The 25,812-nt window shown below is 43.9% G+C and overlaps 1 protein-coding gene across 16 annotated transcripts in view; it reads right to left on the reverse strand.

The window, feature by feature from the left end:
* BIN1 (bridging integrator 1) overlaps nucleotides 1–25,812 on the reverse strand; it is a 137,636-nt gene that overhangs the window by 12,220 nt on the left and 99,604 nt on the right. For 3 of the 16 annotated variants that reach the window (XM_072613434.1, XM_072613432.1, XM_072613437.1), the window contains 4 exons: nucleotides 19,702–19,787; nucleotides 19,108–19,183; nucleotides 17,084–17,166; nucleotides 11,295–11,442 (listed from right to left, as the gene is read on the reverse strand). In XM_072613434.1, the coding sequence (XP_072469535.1) occupies nucleotides 11,295–11,442; nucleotides 17,084–17,166; nucleotides 19,108–19,183; nucleotides 19,702–19,787 (393 nt within the window). Of the gene's footprint in view, nucleotides 1–357; nucleotides 481–4,067; nucleotides 4,176–8,509; nucleotides 8,639–11,294; nucleotides 11,443–14,084; nucleotides 14,130–17,083; nucleotides 17,167–19,107; nucleotides 19,184–19,701; nucleotides 19,788–25,812 lie in introns of all 16 variants that reach the window. The other 13 variants (XM_072613421.1, XM_072613423.1, XM_072613422.1 and 10 more) reach the window with 9 other exon arrangements.

The following is a 25,812-nucleotide window of genomic DNA, read 5'->3' on the forward strand; positions in this document are numbered from 1 at the left end:
TCGCTTCCTGCTCTCTCTCTCTCTCCGGCTGCCTCCTTCCCCTGCTCCTTTGGATAAGGCCCTAGAAGAACTGTTAGGAAGTGATACGTTCCTACTACAAAACAAAAGATGAGTACCGTTACGTTAAAGGCATTAAACAAGCTGGGGACAGGTGGCAAGAGACTTTTGTCTACCATCTGAACTTGAGAACCACCTAGCTCCCACACTCTAGGCAGGTCTCTACCTAACCATAGGTGAAAGAGTATCTTTTCTGAAGTCCTAAGCTCTCCTTAATTCAAATGTTCCAGCTTCTCCTTCCCCCTTTTCCCCTCCATCTGGAGGGCAGGGACAAGTTGGGAAGTGGGGTGGGGCACTTACTTGGGCTGGCCCAGGCTCTGAGGTCTGGCTGGGCCAGACCACGGGAAATGCGCCCTCTTCGGTGGCGCTATCAGCAGGGCCCTGCTCCACAGACTGCAGGCTGCCAGCTTGACTCTCTGCAGCCTAGGGACAGGCATGGGCAGAAGGGGAGGAAGAAGAGAAAAGGGAATAGGAGAGGCAAGGGAAGGAAGTAGTGGTCAGGGTGTAAGAAGATAAGAGAAAAGACACATGAGCAATGGGCCAGAGAGAGAAGGTGGGAGGGAGGACACAGAGGCACATGGAATCCAGGAGTCAGCATCTGGACCTACAGCCAAACCTGGTGGAAGGGGTAGAGTTGAGGACTGTGTTTTTGCCTTTTTTTTTTTTTTTATCCCCAGGGCCTGGCACACAACAAAAGCTTGATAAGGATTTGTTGACTGTCTATTCTACATACTCTCCCCAAAGTCAGAGCTAAATAATGACAGGTCACCAATGGAAGTTCACAGTCCATGGTCTGTGCCCCAAGCCATCTATAATCTCAGCAAAGTTGTCTCTAATTAGAAATTCAACTTGCTCCCACTAAGTTAATTCCAGGGAGCCAGTGGTGAGATTAGAACATCATTCTGCTGACTTCTGAATGTGTGGAACCCTCCTAGTACCTTGTGAGGGGTTGTTTCAGCAAATCTTTTAGACAAGTCATCCCCCTTTCTCATCTCTTTAACAGGCCGTAAAATTCCCTCATTTGTCCCACAAAGTGATATCTAACCATTCTACTTCTTTTCTTTCCAGAGTCCAGCAGAGATCCTAAAATGCCATTCTTAAAAGGACCCAGCAAAAGCATTATCTCAAGAGGTACTATTTTTCTGTTCTGTGGTTTCTGTAATACAATATTATCAGTGAGTCTGCAAAGACCTGGAACATTTAATGATAAGGTATCACCCTGATAAAACAGAAACAAATCAGAGCTGAGTTTCAACTAGGATTCAGTACCACCCTCCTATCTCCTAGGGTTTAAGGAACACCAATTATTCTCCAGAACAAACCTCCTGCTCAACCACTCCAGGAAACTCATTGTTACTGTCCCCTCCTCCCAGGCCATGCTGCTAAACTCATTTCTGACCCCATGCCTTCTCTCACAGACCTTTCTAGAATACCCTTCCCTCTACTGAAAGTCTAACCATTGTTCAAGGCCCAGCTCAAGTCCTCTGTGAGGGCTTCCTTAACTACTCTAACGCCCATGATCTTTCTGGTCTCTGAATTCTGATTACATATATGGTTTAAACCAGGGCCTAGACTTTTTCTCTGTTCGCAAAGAGCATACTTCCCTACAATCCAACAGGTATGTATTCATGCCTGGAATGTATCCCTAACTCAATCTAACCTTTCAGAATTCTTCAAGACTTAGGCAGCACCTTGTTGTCCACCTTGTTGGCTAATTCCCCCCTGGATAAAATTATCTCCCCTCTCTTCCTCTCAAATTTCCCTAAAACATTTTGCCTAGAATTTCTCTTTTGTTCCCATCACTTTCCACCTCACAGTGTACTGACTGGTTTACATGCTGTACTTCCCTTCAAAGATTTGTAAACTCTTTAAGGACGGGGACTGTGTTGTGTTTCATCTTTGTATCTCCAGCACTGCACAACGGAAGGACTTAACAAATGTTTTGTTGAACCAATATCAACCAGCTTACATGAATCAAGTATTCTCCTGTGTTCCCTGTAGCATCTCCCAACCATCTGAACCATTCACAGATAAGAGTCAATGATGACTTGTTGATGAATAACTTATTGACAGGCTTGCTATCCGCTTTGACTCCTGAGGTAGATCTGAATAATTGTTAAAACAGGGCCTGGCTTTGCTTGCAACACTATTGATATTTTTAAGACAGGAGCCCAGAAATGAATGCAGGAAGTGTTACTTTTCAACCTGCTGTGTCTTGGATCTGTCCTCTGCCTTCACGAAAGGACACAGAGGAAAACAAGTGGGGGGAGGGGTGTGTGTGTGTGTGTGTGTGTGTGTGTGTGTGTGTGTGTGTATCTAGGAGGAAACAAGCTCATTCATGGGACCACCCAGTTTGGAAGGAAAAGAGACCGGAAAAAACAAAGTATAATGAAAAGAAAATTAAATCAATGTTACAGGACTGAGTTCCAGCCCTGCTTTTTAACTAGCTGGCTGTCCTTGGGCATATCACTTCCCTCTTTGGACCTCAGTTTCCCTATCTGTAAAATAAAGTGGCTAGATTGAATGATCATTTACATATCTTAACATTCCATGATTCAACAATCTTTAGATCAGGGAGTTCTTAACCTTTTTGTGTGTTACAGACCCTTTTAGCACTCTAGTGAAGCCTTACTGAACTCTTCTCAGAATGCTTTTAAATGTATGAAATGAGATACACAGGATTACAAAGGTTAGTAAAAATAAAGATACAATTTATTTTACTATCCAAGTTCTCAGACTCCCTGAAATCTCTCCATGGACCCCAAAGGGAACCTAAGGTTAAGAACTCCTGCTTTAGGATGATATATACATTCTACCCATCAGGATATAAACCAGTGTATACAGCTACATATACCCAGAGGGAATCCTAGGTGCTCTTTCAATGACACCAGAAAGGGTGAGCCCTCAGGAGAATTGGATCCAGGGGATAAGCACACGAGGCAGGCAGGCAGGCAGAAGAAATGACAGAAAGACAAAAGAGGTTTTGGAATAAAAACCTACTACAGCCAATGGGCAGGAAAACAGCACCAACATGGAGAAAGCATGATGAGGGGACTGAATCCATGCCAAGGAGAAGGGAAGGATGAGACACCTGAAAAGGGGAGACACAAAGCTTACCTCCCAGAGATCCCATGGGATTGACTAAGCATGTCAAAGTGTGATAAAGAGAGAGTTAGATTTAGCAGGCCAGCAAACACAGGCAATTAGTGACACCCAGATAAGACCACCCCCCAGATCCTACGTTCGATGGTATTGTGCCTACAACTGAACTAGGCTGGGCTCAAGGACAGAATTATCAAAGGGCTTGAGGCATTGGGACCCATGGGTCTTCAAAGAGATCTGGGACCTTGCTCCACATTCAAGGAGATGGTCTCTACTGACTGACCACCTATATGATCAAGTCACCCAATTCAGGGGTCTCCCCTAGGATATCCCTAAAGGCCTAATTACCTAATCAGCAAGAGCTGCATAAAATCTATTTGTAAATAATTTGCCTTCAACCCCATGAACTGGGATGCCTAATCATGGATAATTAGACAAATTACTAACAGATTTTTTTCAATTTCTGGCAAAATTATTTTAAAATTTTTTCGATGAACAAAAATCCACCTTCTCTCCCCTCCACCCCTCATCCTCACCCTGAAAAAGAAAGGAAAAAAACTTCTTGTAATAAATACACACAAACAAAAATATTACCAAATTGACTGGGTCTAAAAAATATTTCAATTAATATGTACCCAAGTCCGTCGCCTCTATGTCAGACAACAGGTAACACATTTCCTCATGAGTACTCTGGAATCATTTTAACAGTAAATTTCAAAGAAAAAACTTGCTTGTCTTCATGCCACAATAGGTACTCACTCCTTCAGAGCCCCCCACCAGATAGTTACAAAGGGAAACATGACACCAAGTAAAGGCAGAGGAGCAGCCTGGAGGGCTCTGCTAGGAGGTCTTCCATGATCCCCAGATTGGGATTCTGGGAGGCACAGCGGCCCAAGAGACAAACCAACCTGACCAGAGGGCGTTGGTGCCTTCACAGGGCTTGCAACTGGTGGGATGGGATCAAAGTCCAGATCCAACAGACTGGCATTTTCCTGGAAAGGCCCGGGGGCATCAAACTTGGCAGCAGGAAAGGAGGAAGCAGTTTGCATGTTAGACTATTAGAGATATATAAGAAGGTATGTGTACATGGGGACACATGCATCCTTCTCTGACCATCTACATGTACAAGTGCACATAGGCACACACCTGTGCAAGCACCTTCACAACTAGCATCCCCTCCTCCACAGATATTTAGGACATGGCCTGAAAAGGCATGACCAGTCAATGCTTCCAAGATTATAATGACTAATGTTATGTAGCACTTTAAGGTGGGTCATCATTCCTCATGTGTCCTCAAATTTAAGGAGACGTTGACACATCTTTTCTGTGTCCTCCCTCTCTTTACTATGAGGTTTTTTGCCTTCTCGCATTCTTTAACAAGGGCTTAGCATCTCTCAAACTGCCCTCTCCACGTCTCAGAGCTATTGCTCACAGGATCAATACATTACCCCATATGGGAGTCAATAAAGGATGCTTTTGCACAAATGGAGAGGCAGCTAGGTGGCGCAGTGAAGAGAGCACTGAACTTGGACTCATGATCCTGACTCATCTTCATGAGTTCAAATCTGGCCTCAGACACTTAATAGCTGTGTGAGCCTGGGCAAGTTACTTAACCCTGTCTGCCTCTGTTTCCTCATCTGCAAAATGAGCTAGAGAAGGAAAGGGCAAACCACTCCAGTATCTTTGCCAAGAAAATCCCAAATGTGGAGTCATGAATAGTCAGACACAACTGGAAAATGACAGAACAACTTTGCAGGAATGGATATGGTGAACTCCATATAGGGGCAAGAGCCAAATACCCTCCAAATAAGTTTGCCATCCATGGATGAAGAGATATGACATAACAGAGAACAGGCTAGACAGTCTGTCTGCTCAGAAAATATCACTGCCTAAACTTCAATCATTTCATTTTGTCACAAAGCATAAAATTTCACAGTTAAGAGATTTATTTAGGCTAGTACAATTGTTTGCTTTTCAAATTGCAAGTCTCTATAATTAGTATCAATCATTTTACACACCAGTGTAAGTCCACACACACCCAGTTCTTTTCCTCCCAACACCTCGCTGAGATATTTGCACTGAGCGAGGACAGGGGAGAGACAGAAGGAAGGATGACCTTTTGGATCGTGAACACTTTCAGAGGTTGGGCATGCATGGAAAGAGGTAGGAGAACGCTACACCATGGGGCTCAAGGCAGCCCTTCGTTGTTGTTATTCAATCAAGTCTGACTCTTTATGATCTCCTTTGGGATTTTCTTGTCAAAGATACTAGAGAGGTTTGCCTTCTCCTTTTTCCTTCTCCAGCTCTTTTTACAGATGTGGAAACTGAGGCAAACAAGGTTAAGTAACTTGCCCAGGGTCACATAGCTAGTAAGTGTCTGAGGGCAGATTTGAATTCAGGGAAGGTGAGTCTTCCTGATTCCAGGCCCTGCACTCTACCCACTGTACCACCTAGCTTGAGGCAGCATATGAGCCTAGAAAAAGGGTCAGTAAGAGTCAGGAAGATGGCTAAAATAAATCAAATAGCCTAACTATTGATTCAGAATGTCAATAAACCTAATACAAAGAGTTATTTAGAAACAAAAAACCCGACAAGAAAACCAAAGAGGGGATGGACCCCTGAGAAGTCATTTTTCCCCTTACCTCGAAGCAGGCAAATCTCTACCCTATGAGGAAAGTCCTCCTGGCCTTTCCCAGAATCCCTTGTTTTGTTGGAAGTCTTTCCTTTGTGTCGCCAATCACAATGATGACATATCAGTGAGAGTCCAGTGAGGCTGGGCCTTCCCTCACCCCCAGTCCCAGAAGCCCCAGTGGCCCCTCTCTCCCTTCTGTGCACCAAGGGTGAGAATGCTCTGGATGTAAACCATGCTTGGTCCTCAGGCCAGGCTCCATGGTATTCCCCCAACAGTACACACAAACACATAAGACATGCAGTAGGTAGAAGGAAGAATGAGAGAGAGAAAAAACATGCAGTGAATTATGGGAAGTAGCAAGCATGGATGGAGTAGAGAAGACGAATGGGGAGGAAGATAAAAGCCATCGGCGAGCCTGGGGCTTTTGGCGGTTTCCTTTCTCCTAGTAAAGTAGGAAGGCAGGTGCAGCAAGTCATCTAAGGGGACATGTCTCTCCCATTAAGTCAAGCTCAAGGGGCGGCTAGATGGATAGAGCATGGATCCTGGAGTTGAGAAGACCTGAATTCAAATCCAACCTCAGACACTTACTAGCTGTGTGACCCTGGGCAAGTCATTGGAACGCCTCCCCAAAAAAAGTCTAGCTGAAATATATGGACTTCCTATAAAGAATTTCTCAGTTCAATCTGAATAAATCCTAAAATGGCTCAGAATAAACCATAAAAGGGTCACAGAATGCCAGTCACAGTAGTGCACTCCTGCAACCCCAGATTGATGGATTTCCTGGGTTCTAGAGCTCTGAGTTGTTGTGTGCTGACAATAAGGTGTCCACACAAAATCTGACACCAGTATGGTGAGCTCCCAAGATGGAGCACAATGGGAGGGAAGAAGGACTACCAGACTACCCAAAGAAGGGTGAACCAACTCAGGTCAAAGCTACCATGCTGATGACTAGCAGAGGGGTCAGGACTTCCAGCCTGAATGTGATCAGTATCAAAAAGGAAAAAAAAAGGAGGGGAAGTCCACAGAATAAGAGATTCTTCAAGCTGGGAAAAACTTTAGGAATTATACATTCCAATAGATAGCCAAATCAGAAATTCCACCCATAAAATCTCCAACAAATAGTCACTGAGCCTCTGCTTAAACAATTCCAATTACAGGGAACTCATTGCCTCTTAAAGCAGCCTATTCCTAACAGAATATAAAGTTGAGGGTTGTGCAATTTTTCATCCTTGTATTTCCAAAACTGAGCCCTGCATATGTCAATATGCCAAGGACCTGTGATTTCATCACTGTGGGAGCCTCTCTCCTCCAATGCAGAAGCAATCCAGCTCTAATTTTTAGTCTTGGAGAATTTGTTGAGGCTCACAGTAGGTGACTAGCTCATGGTAACACACCTAGTGACAGTCAGAATTTAAACCTAGGTCTTCTAAGGGAAGCATGGCAGTATAGTAGATCACAGCTGAGCTAGGACTCAGGAAGACCAGAGTTCAAATTTGACCTCAAACATATAAGAGCTGTGTGACCTTGAGCAAGTCACTTCACCTGTCTGCCGCAGTTTGCTCATCTGTAAGATGGAGATAATAATAGCATCTGCCTCTCAGGGTTGTTTTGAGGATAAAATGAGATATTTGTAAAGTACCCAGCACCATGCTGACACATAGCACGTACTATATGATATTAGCTGTCATTACTATACCTAACTCCAAATCCAACATTCTAGCCATTATACTGCAACGTCTCTCTGCCTTGCACACAGGAAATGTGTGTGCATTGATAACGGCTCACACTTCTATAGGATTTTAAGGTTTATAAAGAATCTGAGATAGGTAACACAGACAGTATTTACAGATACGCAAACTGAGGTTTAGAAGGATGAATGAATCACACCTAGGGTCACAGAGCAATTATGTGTCGGTCTGGATTCAAGCCCAAGTCTCTCTGGACCTCAAGCTCAATGTGTTATCTGCTACACCTAGTTCCTCTCAATGAAGAGAAAGGGTTTCCCAACTCTATTCCTCAAGCCATAGAATTCCAACTTGCACCACACTCATCTGCCCCTAGCAGCAAGATAGGTGGATAAGTTAGGGTAGAAAAACATCCTAGGCTGAGAACGTGACTTGAGTTCTAGTCTCAACTCTGTCACTAACTAGTTGGATGAACTTGGCCAAGTCACCTCACTGCTCCCATTGTATAGCTCCATGATTCTTTTTAAGCCTCAGTTTCCTCATTTGTAAAAGAAAGGGACTGGACAAGATAATCTGTAAATTAACCTGAAAATGGTTCAATGATCAAACGAGAGAACATTTGTAAAGTGCTTAGCACAGCTCCTGGCACATGGGAGGCATTATATAAACATTAAGTCCCTTCCCCCAATAGACAATATATAAAAAGCAGTACATAAACCAAGGAGTGTGTACTGTGGTGGGACATATGTTGTAAAACTTGAAATACAGAAACAGAAGGGAGCATAACCACTTCACCCCTTCAGACCTCATTTTGTAAGAATGGGCTTTTCTTTCCATACGATATGGATGCTAAAGACATCATTCCCGACTCAAATCCACTTCCACGCCTTTCTCACCCCAAGCTGCCAGCACATGCTCTGAACCCATCCTGTTTCTTCCTCATTTCTCCTGGAAAGGAGTAGGAGAAAAGGATGATAGATGATAAATGAAGAAAGAAAGGCAGAGAGAATGAATGAGGATGGCCGTGGCTGACCTGTGAGGGGGTGGTCACGCTGATCTCGGGGACAAAATTGTCATCAAACAAGCTGATAATGTGCTCCTGCTTGATTTCCTTGGATGGAGTGTGTTTGGGAGGCGGTGGGACTGGTGGGCCTTTTCGAAGCTGCAGGCAGATAAGGGTAGGGTGCGACCGACGACAGGGGGCAGGGGACCACGAGGCAAACATGTTGGGGCAGAGAGATGTGGACAAAGACAAAGCTCTGGTTAGTCAAACCACAGATCATGGACAATGAGCACAGAGCAGGAGATGCTGGCCTCGGTCAGGAAAATGGGAGCAGGTGGATCCACCTCCCATCCTGGTGGCTCCTATGCTGGAGAAGGGGAGGCAAGATGCGAAATGATCATTACATCTCAACACAGACACCAGAAATGCCAGTTCAACCTCAGGGATGGAAAGGAAGAAAAGTTAAGCCTCAAAACAATGCCCTGGAGAGAGAAAGAAAAAGTAAATCCATCTAACACCAAACCTGTTCCCTCCCAAGGAAAGGACCTACCTGCTCAAGAGAGGAAAACAACAGCTGAGACACTCAGACCCTAAGGACATCTCAGTTCAGGAGTCTGTCTCCTTCTATCCAGCTTCTCCCTATCTACCCTCTGAAGGTGAGAGGTATGTCTTCCATCTGTCCAAATCCTACCCCCATCCTGTAAAACCCAGCTCATCTTTTCCATGGAAATTTCCTAGATCATGACAGCACACATTGGTGTCCCGCCCCCAGAACCAACCAAGTAGAAATGAGTCTTTACCATGCAATCTATCTCTTAGTCAGAAACTCTCCTGCAGGGTCTCTTTATTATTTCATGTGTCTAGGTCTGATGTACCCAACAGGGCCAGAAGCCCGTTCAGGAAAGGGAACTAACTCCTTGTGCTGGGGACGTAACAGGTAAAATGGGGGGGAAAAAGAGATAACAGAAAGATTGACAGTGGAAAAAGACATAGTGAAGCTGAAGGAGAGAAGTAGGAAAAAATGAAAAGGGAGGGAAGGGAAGAAAGAATATATCCTTAATAAGCTCTTGCCAAATTCACACAGGTGCTTAATAAAGCCTTGCTGAATTTAATGTAATTACTTAGATTTGGTAGAATGGTACTGATTTAACTGAACCAGGTAAATGAAATACCTACCTCTAATTTGGTGGATATTTTTCCTTTATTCAGAAAGGGGAAGGCCTTCTGTCAGTAGCAAATGCCCTTTCCCAGCTCCCCTCTGTTGTGTTCCCTTATGTCCACTCTTTATAGGACCTGATCAGTACATCTAACCTGGGGGAGACTGGCATGAAGTGAAGCACTGCAACCACCAGATGGTGCTGTGGTTCCATCATTCTGACTACTAGCCTTTTCAACCAGCCAAAGACCAAGAGAGTCACCCATGTCATAGCTGGCCTCCATCTCTTTCCCTGGAATCCAAACTCAGTTAAATCAACTTTAAAATAATTTTTGAAAGCCCTAAATTGGAGCAGTTCCTTCTACCAAACTGCTTGCCTCAAAAGGGGGTTGATGAGGAATCTGGACCTAGGGAGCCTGTCCCATCTACTAACCAGCAGATTCCATCCCCCGTTCTCCCACCACTCCCCATCCCTCTTCATTATCTTTTCCTCTTTTTCTCCTTTTTTAGTTTCCTTTTTTCCTTCTTTCTTTTTCCTTAGTTTTCTTTCCCACTTTTCCCCTTGATCCTTGGGCTTGGCTAAATGATTCTTCCTTAAGCCATCAGTGTAGCCTATCTCCTTCCACTCTTCCATATAATCCTCCATCCCCAGTGACCCCCAACACTGAGTATGCTAATTTATGGCAGCTCTCAGGGAAATCTCAGGAGAAAATTCAAAAAAAATGAGAACAATCTTCATCTCTTGGCACATGAGGTAGGATTTGACCTTGCAGGATAGGAGAGGAAAAAGGCAGTAACGCATACTTCCAGGAAGTCCTGGAAACTGGAAAGACCCAGAAGAACCTCCATGCCCTGGATCAGGCTGAGGGTAGTAGCATGCACTCTAGAAAAGGGTGGGAGAGCCACAAGAAAAGGAAAGGATAGGGGAGAGGAAGGAGCTACATACAGAAAAATTCAGAATACAAAGAGGCAAGCGCAAAGAAAGTACATAGCATGGGAACTGCTGGGGCCTTCAGGAATCGAAGGTGTCTGGTTCTCCAATAAAGCCAAAAAATACTCCACTAAAGGAACAAGGACTGAAGAGAGCTGAGCAGACTGCAGTGGGTCACTGGGGGACATGTGGGAAATCAGAGTACTGACAGCATGAATAGTGATAGTAGTGAGGGAACAGTTGTCCAAACTGCTAAAGCTCAAGAACATTTTAGAGGTGACCAGACTCAGACTTTGAGGAAGGGCCCTCAGGGACTGGGAGGGCTTGGAAGGAGGGTGGTATAAGAAGATGGATACTGGGATTCCATGGAGTCTCTGATAATCATCCCTCTGGGAATAAAACAGGCTTCTAAATCTCCTTTATAGACCTCCACTATAACCTCCAGAACGTAACCTCCTGCCTCAGCAGAAAAAAGAGGGCATTGAGAAGTCCACAGAAGGCATTCCCTTACTTAAAGAAGGAGAAAAAAGAGTGAAAAGTGAAGAGAGAGAAGGGAAGGAAAGCAGAGGAAGAGGGAAAAAGGAAGGAAGGAAGGAAGGAAGGAAGGAAGGAAGGAAGGAAGGAAGGAAGGAAGGAAGGAAGGAAGGAAGGAAGGAAGGAAGGAAGGAAGGAAAGGCAGATAGACAGAAGAAAAAGGTAAGGAAAGAATTGTGTGGTCAAGGGGGTACCTGAGATGGCGACTTGGGGATGGCAGCCCCAGGAGTGTCCAGGCTGGCTGGTTCAGGCTCGTGGTTGACCTTGATCTCAGGGGTGCCAGCTGGGGAACCATCGGGTGGTGGTGAGGGACTCTTGTTCCCTTTCGTGGGGGCATTGTCACTGTAGAGATGGAGACAGAGACAATGGGAGGTAGTAAGCAGGAGGTAACTTTTTTAGAGGAGCCATTAGCCAGGTCCTTTAGATCAAGGCACAGGGACCCCAGCCCCAGAGGAAATAGAATCCTGGGAGAAAACTCCACAATGGACTTTGCCTGCACCTCCACTCTAAAGCTTATTACAAAGGGAGTGAGAACATCTGTGAGTATGGAAAAATGTGTATCTGCAAATGAGAGTACAGGTGTGCATTCAAGTATGAATATGCCTTCTGTGTATGACTATGTAAAAGGGAGCAAGCATGGAGGAGTCTGAGTGCCCACGTTTGAATGCTTTAGGGACAATGACAGAAACAGAAAACAGAAAAGATTCTAAATGTTCCCAGAATATTTCCTACCCCCAAGTCTGCATATGACCAGTAGGAAGCAGACAGCCAAGTAGCCCGATTCCCCCACTAACTCACTCCTAACCCCTCTCTGGACCTTTGTGATAGCTTTGGGGCTCGAGGCATCCAAACCCAAGCTGTTCTGCTCATGCCAGCTGGCTTGGATAGCCTGGGACCTGCCCCAAAGACCAGGCAGGCTAACCCAAAGCCTCAGACACTCCCTCTATAAAAGGCACTGTCCCTCTAATGTTTTTGTAGATAAAAGCCGCATAGTATTCAAAGCTTATTCTCAAGTATACATAGAGATGGGAGGCAGAGGTAAGCACAGATACATGAAAGCTATTTATAATAAATATTGGATGGTGCTTCTTTCCTCCTTCAAGACCTTATTAGATGCATCTTGTAAATACCTAGCTACTTTTGTGTTGTCCCATTATAAGGTGACTTCATTGAGGCTAGAGACAGTTTTTTGCCTTTCTTTGTATCTTTAATACTTATCACAGTTCCTGACACATAGTAAGCAATAAATGTTTGTTGGCTGGTTTTTCTTTCCTTTCCTCTTGCCCTTCCACCAGAAAGAGGTGGCTACAATGCAAGAGAAAGGGAGTGGGGTGCCAAGGGGAGTGGATAATGTAGTCAGCCCCTGAATAATTGAAAAATGAGTAAAAGTGAGAGCCAAACCCTAGCCCTACTCCTGCAAAGAGCCACCTACACTCTACAGTCCTCTCCATCAGTACTCTCTAACCCCCATGGCTAGACCTCCAAACCTAGCCATCTCATCCTTCTGGTTTGACACTACACCCAAAAGAGAGGATGACATTCTGTCCCAAGAGACATGAGCCCAGCTGATAGAACTCAAAGGTCTAAAGATTAGAATGTGGCAGCTGACTCAGAATCAAAAGTCCAGCAGCCACTACATGAGCTTCCCTAACTCCTCCTTGGTCCATTCCTTTAGGGCCTGAGTATTTGGGGTCAAGTGGAGATCATCCAAAAGAAATTCTTAGTGAAGAAACCACCACAGACAGGACTGTTCTCTTTCTCTTTTGTGTTGTGTCCCCAAACACTGTTCAGCAGACCTAATGGTTCCATCTGGACTCTCTCAGCTCTGATAATCCTAGGAGGGTAAAGCTTAAAAGGAAGTTAGAGATCATCTAATCCAATTCCCTCATATTAAAAGGTTAGAAAACTGTGGTCCTGAAAGTCACTGAAGACAAAATTAAAAACAAAACTAGGAGCTGGGTCTGTTTTTTAAAATAATAGACATACCAGGTAACTAATTTGAATTAAAAAAAAGAAATACAAATCACTGCCCCTCACCAAAAGTGACTGAGAAGTTAACTGAGTAGTAGTTACTACTATTAAGAGGAGCAAAATAGTAACTGAAAAGAAGAAAGAATCTGCCAGGAGGAGAAACTAGTGGGGGACAGGGTGTGTAGAAGTGGCCCAACAGCAGCTATAGGCCACATCTAAACCAGATGGGCCCCACTGAATATCCCACTGTTGGGGTCTCTCGAATGGAGCCAACCTGAAGGACTACAGAAGACTTGGAACCAAATTTTCTGGGTTTGGGGAGCTGTGGTAATGTAGTCTACAACTATGGTCTAAGATTGGTTCTGGCCCCTAGCAGGAAGTGTATAAGAACCTTCCTGCGCAAGGATGATGATTATATTTCATATCAAGGTCTCCATGTTGCTGGCATCCCATATCTGCTGCCCAGATTGCTTGCCTGGGTATTAACCAACCTCACTGTCTTGGTCAGCTCTCTAGGATCTAGGGCTTCCCAGTTCCTGACTGCCTGCTTGGTTCTGGTCCCCTATCTTGCTCTGATCTCTCTGGATGAACCCTGACTCTGGAGTGTTCTCCTGATTCAGAGCATCCAGTACCAACTTGACTTCCAAGTTCTCTCTATGTACTCATCAGCCACTACTCCTACTCTTCCTACCCTTAAGTATTCAACTAAACACCATACCCACAAATCTTTATTTCTTGCCTGATTCCCTCCGGTACTTTCCCCAACCTCTCCCTGTCCCAAAGAGGGTAAAAAGGATAAAGAGCATGACACACACCAAGGCAGGTTATTGGGTTAGTTCTGTCTATTCCCCCCTTCCCAGCCAGAGGACATCAGGCCATGCATAAGGCCTGCTCGAGACCCCAAGGGAACACACGACTCCCCTCCGCACACCCAGGTTATCATGGGAGGCCACACGTTTGTTTTTACGAGCCCTGAGGGCCCCCACACAATGCAGCTCTTGGTATACTGGTACCTGTTCTTCTTTCTCCGAAGTCTGGAGAACAGTTTAGTTTTCTTTCTGTGGGGGACCGGATGCAAATGGCTTTTATTATAGGAGGGAAAAATAAAAGTCATCTGTCTTCCTTTCTCCCCATCACTACTGCAACGCCAAAATATATAGACTTCTAAAGGGGCCCCAAAACCAAACCAGGCAAAGCTCTTCCCTTCCATTCTCCTTACAGCCCCTCCAGGACGCTCCTGGGTTCAGCATGGCACTTGTGTCTCCACTCTTCAGGCTTTAAAGATACATGTGATTCTGTCCACCTAAAAGATTGAGAAGCTGGGGCCCACCATGGGGAAAGGACTTATCCAAAGCCACACATGAAGCCTTCATCAGAGCTGAGACTAGAACCCTGATCTCCCAGCTGCCAAGTGGGATTCTGTCTGCCAAGTCACAATTTTTAACAAGGAAAAAGGTTTAATTTAATACCCAGCTAAGAGGTCCTGAGTTTTGCTCTCTCTTCTTTACTATTCTGAGTTCAGCAGGACAATAATTAGATGATAGTGACTTTGAGGAGTGAAGAGAAGGAAGGATAATTAGGGCATGTATGCATGATGTGGTTTAAGGGGTGAATCAGTTCCTAAAATCGGCCAGACTGGAAAACTTGTCCAGTGAATACTTTCTGACCTTATCCACTTCAGTTTACAACTCACTCCCATCAAAGTTACGTTGTCTGGGCATCTCTCCCGTCCCCGAAAAGACACACTATACCTCACCCCCACTGGTAGGAGATATCTTACATAGAGTAGGCAGTTGATAAATATTTATAAAACTGAAGTGGGGGGGTTGGGGAGAGGAGAGACAAGCAGTATAACAACAATGCTAAAAGCTCATACTTACATGATTTTGAACTACCTACCATGTGAGATATGTAGTTCAAATACAGCTGGTTCCCATTTTACAGATGAAGAAATGGAGGCAGAGAGAATCTAAATGACCTGCCAAAGTTCACAAAACTAGCAAGTATAGGAGGTGAGATTCAAACTCAGAGCTTTTGACACCTGAATCTTTCCTACCACACCATACTTCCTCTCAGAAAAGACAGGGTTCACTCTTAGCCTCACTAGGACATGACACTGACTTGGGCCGGTACACAGCAAGGTTACCTCCCTCCTTCCTGAATTTGTCTCCAATCTAACTTTACTCTCTCCAACTTCCAATCCTTTTCTGAAGGCAGTCCTAGATTCAGGAAATGATTTCCCTGGAGGCTGTTAAACTTCAATCCTTCCCTCACCATAAAAAAAGGAGGAACCTCTCCTCCAAGAAATAAGCCCTGCTTAACACAAACCATTCCCTAGCCTACACATCAATGGTCAATCATGTTCCTTCCAAGCCACTCATATGACTACAATGGGATGGAAACAGGTTGCATGGCAGAGATGGATGTTATAGTTGTCCCCCTGTCAGGATATCAGTTCCTCAAAACCAGAGAGTAAGGGAATTCTCTTTATTTCTTCTCCCAATGACACTGAACTTCAATCAGGGCACCCTACAGGCCCTGTGCATATCATCTGTGCATATATATATATATACATACTCTTACTCATACACACACACACACTCTCTCTCTCTCTCACACTTACAAAAATACACATACATGAATTCATGCATATTTCCATGGTCCCCAAGGAGTAGAAATCTCAAGTACAGCTTTTGTTTCTATAGACCCCTAGACAAAGGACAATTCACCAAGTCCCCTCTTTGTCCCCTAATCCTGTCACAAGAAACATTTAGGATAAAAATCTAGGTTCTGAAATTCCCACTGGGCTGAACAGGATTTATGGGGTGAGGGGGCATCAGCCCAGGGAGTAGGCTGAAAGCTCAACTAATGCAGTTAGAATTCACTGGCACTCCACTGAGGGAACAGCCTTGGCAAACATTCCTGCTCAGCTGGCTTGGAGTTTTACCAATAACAGCAATAACCTCACATCTGTAGGGTGCCTTTTATTTCCCAAAGTACTTTGACTTCTATTATCTCATTTGGGCCCCACAACAACCTGTGAGGCAGGTAATGTAAGTACTATTCAATTCATTTCAGAGAAGGGAAAAACCTAGGACCAAAGGAACCGTCACTTGGCTGAGTTGCCTCGCCAGAAAGTGGTGAAGCCAGGTCTCCTGACTCCGATGGCAGAATTCTCTCTACTCTGCTCACAGATGAGATGGACCTTGCACTGACTCATTGTTTACTATACCAAGAGGTAGGCAGTGGGAAGATGCATAGAGGATAAGAGTTATCTAACTTTGGACCTGGTTCCCTGGATATGCTAGGCTAAATCCAATTTACAAGGATTTAAGGGCCAGGAGTTCTATATCTTTTTTTTGTGTCATGGACTCCTCTGGGAATCTGGCTAAGCCTTCTCAGAAAAATATTTTTAAATGCATAAAATAAAATACGTAGGATTATAAAGGAAACAATATCTATTAAACTACAATTATCAAAAAAAAATTTTTTAAGTTCATGCACCCCAGGTTAAGAGTCTCTTAGCTAATAGAACCTCCTTTATTTTGTAGATGAGAAAACTAAGAAGTAATTTGCTCAAGACTAGTATAACTATTTTGTGCCAAGAACTCAGATCTCATGATTCCCAGCTCATTGTTCTTTCTATTTTCCTAGCTGTGCTTTCTGCAAGCTTGTACTTTCTACTCATTTGCAGGAAAAATGGGGGATCTGTACTAAAATCCCCACTCCCAGACCCCCATCTCCCACTGGCTGCACATGATACAAGGATACGGTTAAAGCTAATCTTCCCTTCCCATTCCTCTTTCCCCTCCCCAACTCCCCAATCCTGCCCCAGCTAAATCAGCATCAGCAAATCTGCCCTTCCTTCAATGTATATCCTTAGCTGGCTAAGCCAAGGCTTTCCCCTCATGTAGTGACTGCCCACCAAAGAAGACGAGAGGGTTGTCACAGGGACAGGAAGATTGTGGCAGCCTCCCCTCCCCCCCGCCCATAGGGAGGGTATGGGACTGACCTTGGCTGAGCCTTGACAGTGAATGTGTTGCTGCCATGCTGCTTCTCCAGGCTCACTAGCACATCATTCAGGTTTTGATTCAGCTGGAGAGAGGAGGGAGGGAAAGGTGAGGCGTTGTCCAGGAGTGCAGGTACAACTCAGGTTCTGAGACTTCTTAAGAATCCATGGCTAAATCCAGGGGCAGCCACCTGTAGTGCCATCTTCTTCCTCTCTCCCTGATCTCCCATTCACATGGCTGGGTCCCCCTAGATCTCTGTCTATATATTCCCCACACTCAGAACAACGGTTTTCAAAATTCCCCAACAATCAGCATAACATGAAATGTAACTATGTTAAGGATACTATAGATACATAAATAGGAGAAAGAGATATGATTTCATTCAGGTTAGAGAACTCCCAGTGTAGATATTCCTTCCAGGAATACAGATAGCAGCACTCTATCCACTACCTGAAATCAAATATTTGATACTTTGTAAATATTGAATGGGAGAGAATAGAATGGTATGTTTGTATCTCCTGTAGTGGCAGATCTGGTACAAATTAACTCAGCTCTACCTATTACCAGTCCATTTCGGAGAGGCACACACCATACGTGGTCAATATAGGAACATAGGCAACAGGGCAATTTCTCCTATTCACTCTCATTCTCCGGGCTTCTTGAGGCCTTGTCACATAAGGCAGTCAGTCCTATACACAGCTGGGGTACAAAAAGGATAAAGCCCTGGACCTGGAGTTGAGCAGACCACAGTTGACATCTAGCCTCAGACACTTACCAGCTGGGTGACCCCAGGCAAGTCATTTGCCTCTATCTATCTTCCAGGGTTGTTATTAAGGTAAAATGAGATAATATTTGTAAAGTGCTTAGCATAATGCTTGACACAATGAAACTTTAAATAAATGTATATTCCCTTCCCTTACCCACTCCCTTTCTTACACTTCTTATCCCTTTTCCCAGCTTATTTATCTTCCGATTCCTCCCGATGACCTTCCCTCCTTGGCTGAGGGGAGAAGGGGTGAGACCACATCCAAATGCTGATAGAAATAGAATAAAAATAAAGAAGGTTTATAGAAGTCTTTCCCTCACTGGCTATATCTCCAGGGCTAGTTTTATATGCAGGCTTAAGTGGATGCCTAAAAGGTATGCTGTGAAGGTGTTAAGCAGATTCTCCTAATCAAAAAAAGTTTCCTCCACTTCCCTTCTACAGGATCTGAAATTCTTCCCTTAGAAATTCATTCCTTTGGCCCTTAAGATTTTTCAGTTTCCATGAATCTGCCCTTAAAATGCAAATATCTTGGACAGGGTACACCTTCAGCCGGTAATTAACTAACAACTCAGCAGAACAAATCCTTTCCAAACTAGAGGCAGTAAAGAACTACGCAAATTGAATATAGGACAGGTAGATTAGGAAAAGGTATCAGGAGGGAAAGGGAAGGGGTAGGGAGGCATGGGAGGAAGGAAAGACTCTTTTTACCAACTTGTAGGTAGAGAGATAGAAGAGACTCTCTGATGGAGCACAAGGAGTAAAGAAGACTGAACCACTCCCAATATTTACATGGATCTGAAGGGGGAGGTGGGGTCAGAGGATCATAGACTTCTAGTCCAACCCCCTCATTTTATATATAAGATGCAGAGGCCCAGAGAGGTAGACAGGTTTAGGTCACATAGGTAGTAAGCAGCACAGTCTAGGACCACTCGCTTAATTCAGTTTCCCTTGTTCCATGTTGTTCATTCATCTTCAGTAGTTTCCAACTCTCTGTGACCTCACTTAGCGGTTTCTTGACAAAGACATGGGAGTGGTTTGCCATTTCCTTCTCCAGTTCATTTGACAGATGAGGAAACTGAGGCAAACAGGATTAAGTGACTTGCTAATTGTGTCTGAAGCCAGATTTAAACTAAGGAAGATATATCTTTCATTCACTAAGCTGCTGGATAATGTCCCATAATGCCAAGTAATGCCTAATATCTCAGAGCTTCCCAGAGTAGGGTGGGATGACAAGGTCACAAAGGAAAGGGGCTTGCTTACCTTGCTCATCTCTTTGTGGAAATTTTCTTCCAGGCCAGCAATGCTCTGGAATGTGTTGACATAGAAACCAACACGGCTGAAGTGAGAGGAAAGGACGGATGGTCAGGTGAAGGTAAAGATCAAAGAAAACAACCTAGAAAGGGCTCAGGTAGGTCCATGGTATATCCCATCTGCATAAACCCCTCAACACACACACTCTGCCCAATAGCCCAACCAAAGGACAATTGATAATGAATCAGGCTACTTCCTTTAGTACAATGTATCCTTCAAGTAGACCATTCAACTCATCTGGACCTCAGTTTCCCCTTCTGCCTATCATTACTTCTTGTATATACCTAGAGGGGTGGGATGGGAGAAAGAAATTCAAGGGATGTTGACTAGACATTGACCTCAGGAAGAATACTCCAATTGTGTCTGAAGTTATAGGATTTCTGAATAAGATTATTTTCTTGTCGTAAAACCAAATACTAATTTGTCCCTTCCCACAGAAAAAGGGTGGGGATTAGGCTTCCCCAACATACTGAGGGCTTCCCAAGAGTGGGGGTCCATTTCCCTTCCACTACCACAAGAATTTCCTGCCTTAGGCCCACTCACCTATTCCACAGAGATGGCAACTCTTCCTGCAAGTCAACATTCATCTCCTCAAATACCTTCTGAGCTTTGATGAGCTCCTCCTCAGCCTAGACAGAGAGAGGATTGTTAATTTCCTAATCTGACTGATAATTCCCCCCATCATTCTACCCCATATCCTGCGGCCCTGGCTCTCCCCACACCACTCTAATCTTTCCATTCAGAACCCAAAATGGTAATATTCGTCTCAGGATCCAAGAAGGCCACAGTCACTCAAAAAAGACTTTCTCAAAAGATGCCACTAGAAGATGACCATTGCTCAGTTATCCCTACACACCCACCCAGGGGTCCAATATCCCCAAGTTGAGAAAAGAAAGGGGCCCAAACCATAGAGGATATGGCTATATTATACCACCTATTGAATCCCTGCAATTTTGCCTGTTAATGGTTTCCACCCCTTTCCTCAGACACTTTCTTAAGCCTTCAGGGATAAATGGAGTGCTAGTGCTCTCGCTCTCATGTTCTCACTCTCACTGTCTCATTCTCACTCTCACTGTCTCATTCTCTCTCTCTCTCTCTCTCTCTCTCTCTCTCTCTCTCTCTCTCTCTCTCTCTCTCTCGCTTTCTCTTTCTCTCTCCAAATTTATTTCCTAAGAACCTGTCTCAGGAGACCCAATCCATTCCTGGTCTAACACTTCACCTAACTGACCCTCGCTGGCTTCTTCCTCCTGTCTCCCTCCTGGCTGGCAAGAGAGGGCTTTCTTTGTTCTCTAAACTCACACCCACCCTCTGGGAATCTAAGGAAGTGGGAGCTCAGAGTTACCATCATTCATTCCAGGCTTTCTAGAACCATAAAATCTGGAAAGTTGGAAGAGACCTCAGAGATTAACCAAACAACCCTCACACCAATATGCACAATGGAAAGTGTGGCTGCCCCAACATAACTTGCCCTCCTCCCAGAAGTTCCTTCCTTAGGGAATGAAACCTTTCATTCTAATTCAGAGATAAGACTTAGAATGCAAATCCCCATGGGAGAGGAAACTCAATAACAAATTCTCAGAGATACGAATTATAAATATTGACTATGGAAGTTATTAGCATAATAGATAACAGGAAAACTGGAGTGTGAATCCCACTTCAGATGCATGCTAGCTGTGTGACCCTGGTCAAGTCACTTACATTCTCTCAGTCTCAATTTCCTTATCTGTAGAGCGGAGATGCTAATAACAACTATAACAGAGTTGTTATGAGGATCAAATGAGAGAACATATTAAAATACTTTACAAACCTTAAAGCACTATGCAAATGCTAGCTAACATGACTATTATCTTCAAGATCTAGTTTTGTTGGAAGGAAGGCACTGTGAAAGCCAACGAGTTATTTACTGCTTCTTGGACTGAGTTCCACTACATAAGTTCCTATGATCTTGAATCCCTACAAGGTTAAAAGCATAGGGCTAGAGACTAGAGGACCACTAGAGGAAAGGAGCTCATAGTATTCACACCTAAAACTAGTACTTGACCCCTTGGCAAAGCTGTCAAGTTAATGAAGTGTGGGGAGAGCCTTCTCCAGGCCTTTTACTCTCATCCAAACACAAACATAAACATTCCAAAGTACGTTTACTGTATTCATACATATCAGAGGCAGTGGGAAAAAGTCCAAAAAACATTGAACCTAAAATCAGGAAGCCCGAGGCATAGGTCTCACCTCTAATATTTAGTTGGGTGACCATCTGAAGACAATTAACCTCTCTGAACCTAGTACAACTCCCTAAGTTACAGAATGAGATCTACATTGGGGAAGGATGTTTCCAAAGTGACAAGATCACTGATGCTTCATGAACTGATCTAGTTACATGTACATGTTTATATTGATTTCAAGCTGTGTTTTAAAATATAAAATCTGAGAGCAAGGTCCAGTGTGCTTTTCAGTACTGGCACTCATCTGCCACTAGACTGCTAGGTACCTAAGTTTATGGAAGTAACCAGGCAGTACAGTGAATAGCCCTGGATCTTGGAGTCAGGAAGACCTGAGTTCAAATCTGAATTCAGACACTTAACAGCTATGTGACCCTGGGCAAGACTCTTCACTTCAGTCTGCCTCAGTTTCCTCTACTGTAAAATGAGTATAAGATGGATGTGAGGATAAAACAAGATATTTGGGTGTGTGTGTCTGTGTCTGTGTGTGTGGTATGTGGTGTGTGTGTGTGTGTGTGTGTGTGTGTGTGTGTGTGTGTATGTGTCTGTGTCTGTGTCTGTGTCTGTGTGTAGGTGGGATGCGTCTGTGTGTGTGTTCGGTCATTTTCAGTAATGTCTGACTCTGACCCCACCTGGGGTTTTCTTGGCAAAGATAATGAAGTAGTTTGCCATTTCCTTCTTCAGCTCATTTTAGAGGTGAGGAAACTGAGACAAACATGGTTAAGTTAGTAAGTATCTGAGGTCGGATTTGAACTCAGAAGATGAATCTGCTTGACTACAGGCATGGCACTCCAACCACTGAGCCACCTAGCTGCCCATATAAATATTGCAAATACTGTAATTTGTAATATTTGTAGAACTCTTTGCAAACCTTAAAGTAATGTATAAATGCGAGTTATTAGCTATCATTCATATCCCAACTCTGATACTATGTGACCTAGAGAAAGTCACTTAACCTTTCTAAGACTTGGTTTCTTTATTCAAAAAATGAGAAGGTTGGACTAAATGATCTCTAAAAGCCCTTTCTTCCGGTTCTGAATCCTAATTACCCTGTGGTCCAAGTGTCCATTTCAATCGCTGTTAGCTCTCCCAGGAGTATCAGTACTTTCAACCTCATCTGAGTGCAGAATAGAATGAAAGGCTGTGCTGCCCACCATGCTCTTTCTTTCACTCAGGTACTCGAGTAAATGGGGGAGAGAAATCATACGGTTTATGTTGGCACTGGCTACACCAGGACCTTAGAAAGTCACCCCTAGCCCATGTTGGATCCTTGAGGCTGAGGCCTGAGAAATAACAGAGAAAACAAAACAAAGGCACAGGGAAGTGAGCAGCTGTCTTGGGAAGAGAACCGTACAGAATCATGGTTAAGGTATATGGAAGCACCAGGAAGGGCCTTCCAGAGATCATCTGCTTCAGGCCCAACTTCAGATATGAACCACAATCTACTCAAAAGGCAACAGAGGCCTAGAAAGGTTAAGACCAGGTGAACCAGATTTGTTATGTGAAGTTTGGATTCAATCAAAGGGTCGCATTTGAGGACCTAAGCCACCCATGGTCTCAAGGCCACAGGTCCCTACCCCTAGTTAAGACTCTTGTCCAAGGTCACATAGTGGATAAGTGGCAGAAATGAGGAGGCAGGAGGTACCAGAATTTCCATCTCTTGCTTCAAGGTTCAGCATTCTTTCTACCACACTACCCTGTCTTTTCATATCATCTCTAGGCTCCAAATTTATGGTCATGTTCCCCACAGCCATGTGTAGAGACTTCAGAAAAAGAATAACCATGGCTATCAAACTGTGACCTGCTTTCAAGGAACTGCTTTCAACACAGGCAGCCTGAAATTCAAGAATCCATTTTCACACTGAGAGACAGTGGGCTGTAAGGCAAGAGACACTTCCATTACATACTGTGTGATCATAAACAAGTCACTTAAGGCTTGTGAGCCTCAGTTTCCTCATCTGTAAAATGGATATATTACTCTATTATTATCTACCTCAAAGGTATGTTGTGAGGAAAGTGCCATAAAAAAACATTAAGTGCCATAAAAGTGGATTTTTTTTAATTTCGTAAAATTTCTACTACCACTTTAAAAAAAAGATACTTTTTTCCTTTGGTAAAGGGAAGTGCTCTGGGTTTCTGAAGTTTTCTAGTTTCAGGCAACCAGGGGAGCTGTTATTTTCCAGAGCCAAACCTATATGTAAGGACTGATCTGATTCCTTCCCTCTACTGAGGACCAATATTCTATCTTCTTGGCTTCATGTTTGAGATTTCCAGTCTAATCTTTGGTCAAGGGTCCCTTCCTGTTACGCCCTCTTTGGAAGCCTCCATTCTCCTATCCTCACTCCTGTTTGACTATTAAAGCCTTTCCTAACCTATCCTTTCCTATCATTCTGGTCTTCATACACCTTATGTTCTTCCATGTACTCTGTGATCCAATGATAATGGCCTTCTAACTGTTCCTTTCATAAGGCATTCTGTCTCCTGACTCCAGGTAGGTTCACTGGCTCTCAAGGGCTGGGCTTTTTGGGGGGAGTTGTTTTTCTTTTTCTTTTGCCTTTCTTTGTACCCACTACTCTCAGCACGCTGCCTGGTACACAGCAGGTGCTTATTGTACAGATACTCATTAACTAATCCATGACAATTTCAAAAGACTCATGATAGAAAATGCTATCCACATCCAAAGAAAGAACTGGTAAAGTATGAATGCAGATCTAAGCGTACTATTTTCACTTGCTTATTTTTTGTGGGGTTTTTTTCCTTTTACAAGTCATAGTTTTTTTTGAAAACTGTTTTTTCTTTCACAACATGACTAATGTGGAAATAGGTTTTACAAGATTGCACATATATAACCATCTTAGGGAGGAGAAAGGGGAGGGAGAAAATTTGGAATTCAAAATTTTATTAAAAGTGAATGTTCGAAATTGTCTTTACATGTAATTGGAAAAAATAAAATACTATTTAGAATAAATAAACACTTATTGACTCCAAGTCAAACTTGATGTCAGTCAACACTCAAAATTAGTGCAAGCAGCTGCAAAGGTTTTTGGCATGGAAGAGAGCTACAAAGGTTACATTTACTTCATGCCCGAGACAAAGACAGAGCTGACAGGTAGGGGTAGTTAAGAGATCCTAGACAGTGAGTTATTATGAGAGACAGGTATGGAGGGCAGCTTAATCAGCAACCCAGATCTCAGAACCATTAAATCTCAAAGCTGCAAGTGACCATAACAAAGGCTATGTGGTCCCACTCTCTAGAATAGGAATCCCTTATTCAACACTTCTAAAGAAGGGATCATGAAGCCTATTCCAGAGTACCTCAACTAGACTTTCCAAGATGCCCCTGTGAGTCACCAACTGCCCAAGTTGCTCCCCAGGCCACCCTAACTCCACTTCAAGGACATCATTCTGTACCTATTGTATTGACTCACATAAAGGCTGTGTGTGGGCTTAATGCCACCATTCCTCAAGTTCAAAAAAGGACGTTGGGAAAGGGTATGTGAGAACTGTAAGGCATGTTTTTTTCAGTGACCTTGAGTAGCCTATCCAGATGAAGCAATCTCATTCCAGGAGAATCACTACTCCAATAGGAAACACAGTCCTGTAACCTGGCAAGCCCTCCCAGAACCACTTTTTTCTCTTTTCCCCCAGTCACCAAGTGTAACCACTCAGACCTTCCTTCTGTAAACAAACCAGGTGAGGGAATGAGTCACTTACTTCCTGACAGAAGAGAAAAGGCTATGAGCTCACTGGGTAAGGGTGACTCAGGGATTTGGTTCCTCTGAGTCATCACACAGTAATCTGCTGTGCCCCACCCAAGAAGAAAATCCAGCCTTCCTACTTTCCTCCCTCTGGCACACACACAAGTGCTAGCTGGGAGGCAAAATATGCCTCTAAACTCGTGATTCACGGGAACTCAGCCCATGCTGGCTCTTGCCTCAAAAATACCCAAAAAATTTACAATGCATCTTCTATAGTACCCCTGGTGCCATCCACCAAAGATGTCACACCATGTCAGTCTTGTCATTAGCATTTCAGCAAGCCTTCAAGACTAGGAAAGAGACACTTTTTCCCACCCCTAGGATACGGTCCCCTCTCATAATTCCTTTCTGCCTAAGTAAAACCCATCTATCCTTCATGGTCCAGCAGTTATTTACCTGCGGGATCCTTATGAGAAAGTGCTTCATATGTAAATGCAAAGAGATAGTAGGGCTAGGGAACCTGGTCTTTAAGCCCAAAAGACCTGGATTCCAGTTCTGTTCTGCAAGTCATTTAACCTCTGAGTGCTTTAGGCTAGTCTCTAAGACTCTAGGGTCACACTGATCTTCCACTTTTTTCTGAACTCTTAGAGCATATGCTATCCTTTGGGACCTAGCAGAGAGCATTGCATTTAGTGGTTCAGTGAACATTTGCTGAATGAATGAATGGTGAGCACTCCCAC

Source organism: Notamacropus eugenii, chromosome 5, assembly GCF_028372415.1.
Source record: "Notamacropus eugenii isolate mMacEug1 chromosome 5, mMacEug1.pri_v2, whole genome shotgun sequence".
NCBI classification, from domain to species: Eukaryota; Metazoa; Chordata; class Mammalia; order Diprotodontia; family Macropodidae; genus Notamacropus; species Notamacropus eugenii.